Genomic DNA, 2,500 nt, shown 5'->3' on the forward strand with positions numbered 1-2,500 from the left:
AGAGAATACCTCGTTAGTGGGGGACCTGTTCAGAGTCTAGTTGCTTCAGCTTCGACTTCAGAAGACCTCCATGCAACGTCTGAATCAAGGATGGCATCAGGACAAGCCCTGGGTGAGTTGCAGCCTACGTTGTGTTTTTTATTTTTATATATGTATGGAACAAACACACACACACGCACGCACACACACACACACACACACACACACACACACACACACACACACACACACACACACACACACACACACACACACACACACACACACACACACACACACACACACACACACACACACACACACACACACACACACACACACACACACACACACACACACACACACACACACACACACACACACACACACACACACACACACACACACACACAAATGAAGAAGGTGATTGAGAGGTAGATCACACTTTATTTTATAAGTCTTATGTCATTGTTAACATACACGACCTAATCTGGTCGAACCCGACAAAATCTGTCTAGCGGCCTCAGGAGCAGGGTCGTCCATAGGTTGTGGGTCCCTTTGGGGCAGTCGATTGTATGGAAGCGAGAAGTGGACTCTAGCCTAGCTAGAACGATCAAAATCATCATCATGTTGAATGTTGTTCTTCGGTTGTATATATATATATATATATATATATATATATATATATATATATTATATATATATATATATATATATATATAAAGTGTAAGATAACTTACGATAACGGGGTGAGACTTTACATAAGGGGTGAAGCGCTGGTGTTATAATTTATGACTACAATTTCTAGTTGTATATAATCAATCCTTCTTTTCAGAAAGAGTACCTAGAAAATATTATATTTTCTTAAAGACCAATTGGGCCAGTATCATCAAAATACACTATTTAAATAGAGAAAATAATAAAACATTCAAATGGAAGATGAAGCAAAAGAAAATAGATTAATAAATCTAAATAGTGACTTAATAAGAGCTATAGTCAATCATTTCGCAATAAAACGTCGTTATGTTAAATCACACCATTGCGGGTTAATTATCCGCTAAAAATGAATGCCTGCATTAGCAAACTAATAAAAGAATTAATCAGAGGCTGATGAATAAATATTATAAAAGCATTTAACATAATCACTGTGAGGCTGTGGAACCTTGTAACTACGTATGAAATAGTCAAAGAAGTTAGTAGATAAGTGGGTAGCAAGCAATCAAGCTAACAAGCAAACAAACAAACATTTGTATTCATGTCACAAACACATCACTATCGAATGATATACGGCTAAGAAAATAAACTGGCCAACATCGTTTTTTCTCTATTGCTTTTTTTTTTTTTGAGTTGAGAGAGAGAGAGAGAGAGAGAGAGAGAGAGAGAGAGAGAGAGAGAGAGAGAGAGAGAGAGAGAGAGAGAGAGAGAGAGAGAGAGAGAGAGAGAGAGATGCTCTTCAAACAGGTTGACATACAAGCAGGCTGGCAGGCATGCAGATCGGCAGGCCAGTAAGCTCTATACATGTTTAATTGGTCAATTTGGTCAGTAAGCCTCCGGGTACGAACAACAATAAGCCAGGTTACTAGTTACCGGTTACCAGAGCTGATCTCTGGTGGAAACCGTGGGTTACTCACCATCACCATCACCATCACCATCATCACTATCACCATCACCTTCACCTTCACCATCACCATCACCATCACCATCACCATCACCATCACCATCACCATCACCATCACCATCACCATCACCATCACCATCACCATCACCATCACCATCACCATCACCATCACCATCATCATCACCATCCCCATCACCATCACCATCACCATCACCATCACCATCACCATCACCATCACCATCACCATCACCATCACCATCACCATCACCATCACCACCACCATCACCATCACCATCATCACCACCACTATTACTACCACTATCACTGTCACCATCACCACCATTATTATTACCACTCCCTCCACCATCAAAACCACCACCAGCAAAAACAACAATAACAACCACTACAACAACATGTTGGTAAAATCATCCTCAAGCTTAGGCAGTGAGCAGCGCAAATTTTATCAGAGAAATATATATATATATATATATATATAGAGAGAGAGAGAGAGAGAGAGAGGGGGGGGGGAGACCATTGTTTCTTGTCTGATTCTCATTCCGTGTGGAAAATTTGTCACTTTTGATGTTGTCAATTCCCTTTAAAATCTTAAAGACCTGTAAAAAAGCGTAGACTGAGAGGTGACTTGATACAGGTCTTTAAGATTCTAAAGGGAATTGACAACACTCAAAAGTGACAACATTTTCACACTGAATGAGAATCAGACAAGAAACAATGGTCTCAAACTGTCCGAAAATAGATTTAATTTGGAAGTGGGTAGAAACAACTTTGCCAACCGTGTAGTTAATGAATGGAATAAACTTCCTGCAGAAGCAGTGCAATATAGTTCAGTTCGAAGCTTGAAGAATCAGTTAGATAAACACACTAAGCAAGATGCTGTACGAG

At 39.8% G+C, this 2,500-nt stretch overlaps 1 protein-coding gene across 1 annotated transcript in view; it reads left to right on the top strand.

Annotated features, from left to right (window-relative positions):
• LOC143026016 (uncharacterized) overlaps positions 1-2,500 on the top strand; it is a 227,475-nt gene that overhangs the window by 1,021 nt on the left and 223,954 nt on the right. The window contains exon 1 of the mRNA XM_076186005.1: positions 1-112. This exon is cut by the window's left edge and continues 1,021 nt beyond it. Coding sequence (XP_076042120.1) covers positions 1-112 — 112 coding nt within the window. The remainder of the gene's footprint in view (positions 113-2,500) is intronic.

This window comes from Oratosquilla oratoria, chromosome 6 (assembly GCF_046742065.1).
Source record: "Oratosquilla oratoria isolate Oo_2021 chromosome 6, ASM4674206v1, whole genome shotgun sequence".
In the NCBI taxonomy this organism is placed as follows: Eukaryota; Metazoa; Arthropoda; class Malacostraca; order Stomatopoda; family Squillidae; genus Oratosquilla; species Oratosquilla oratoria.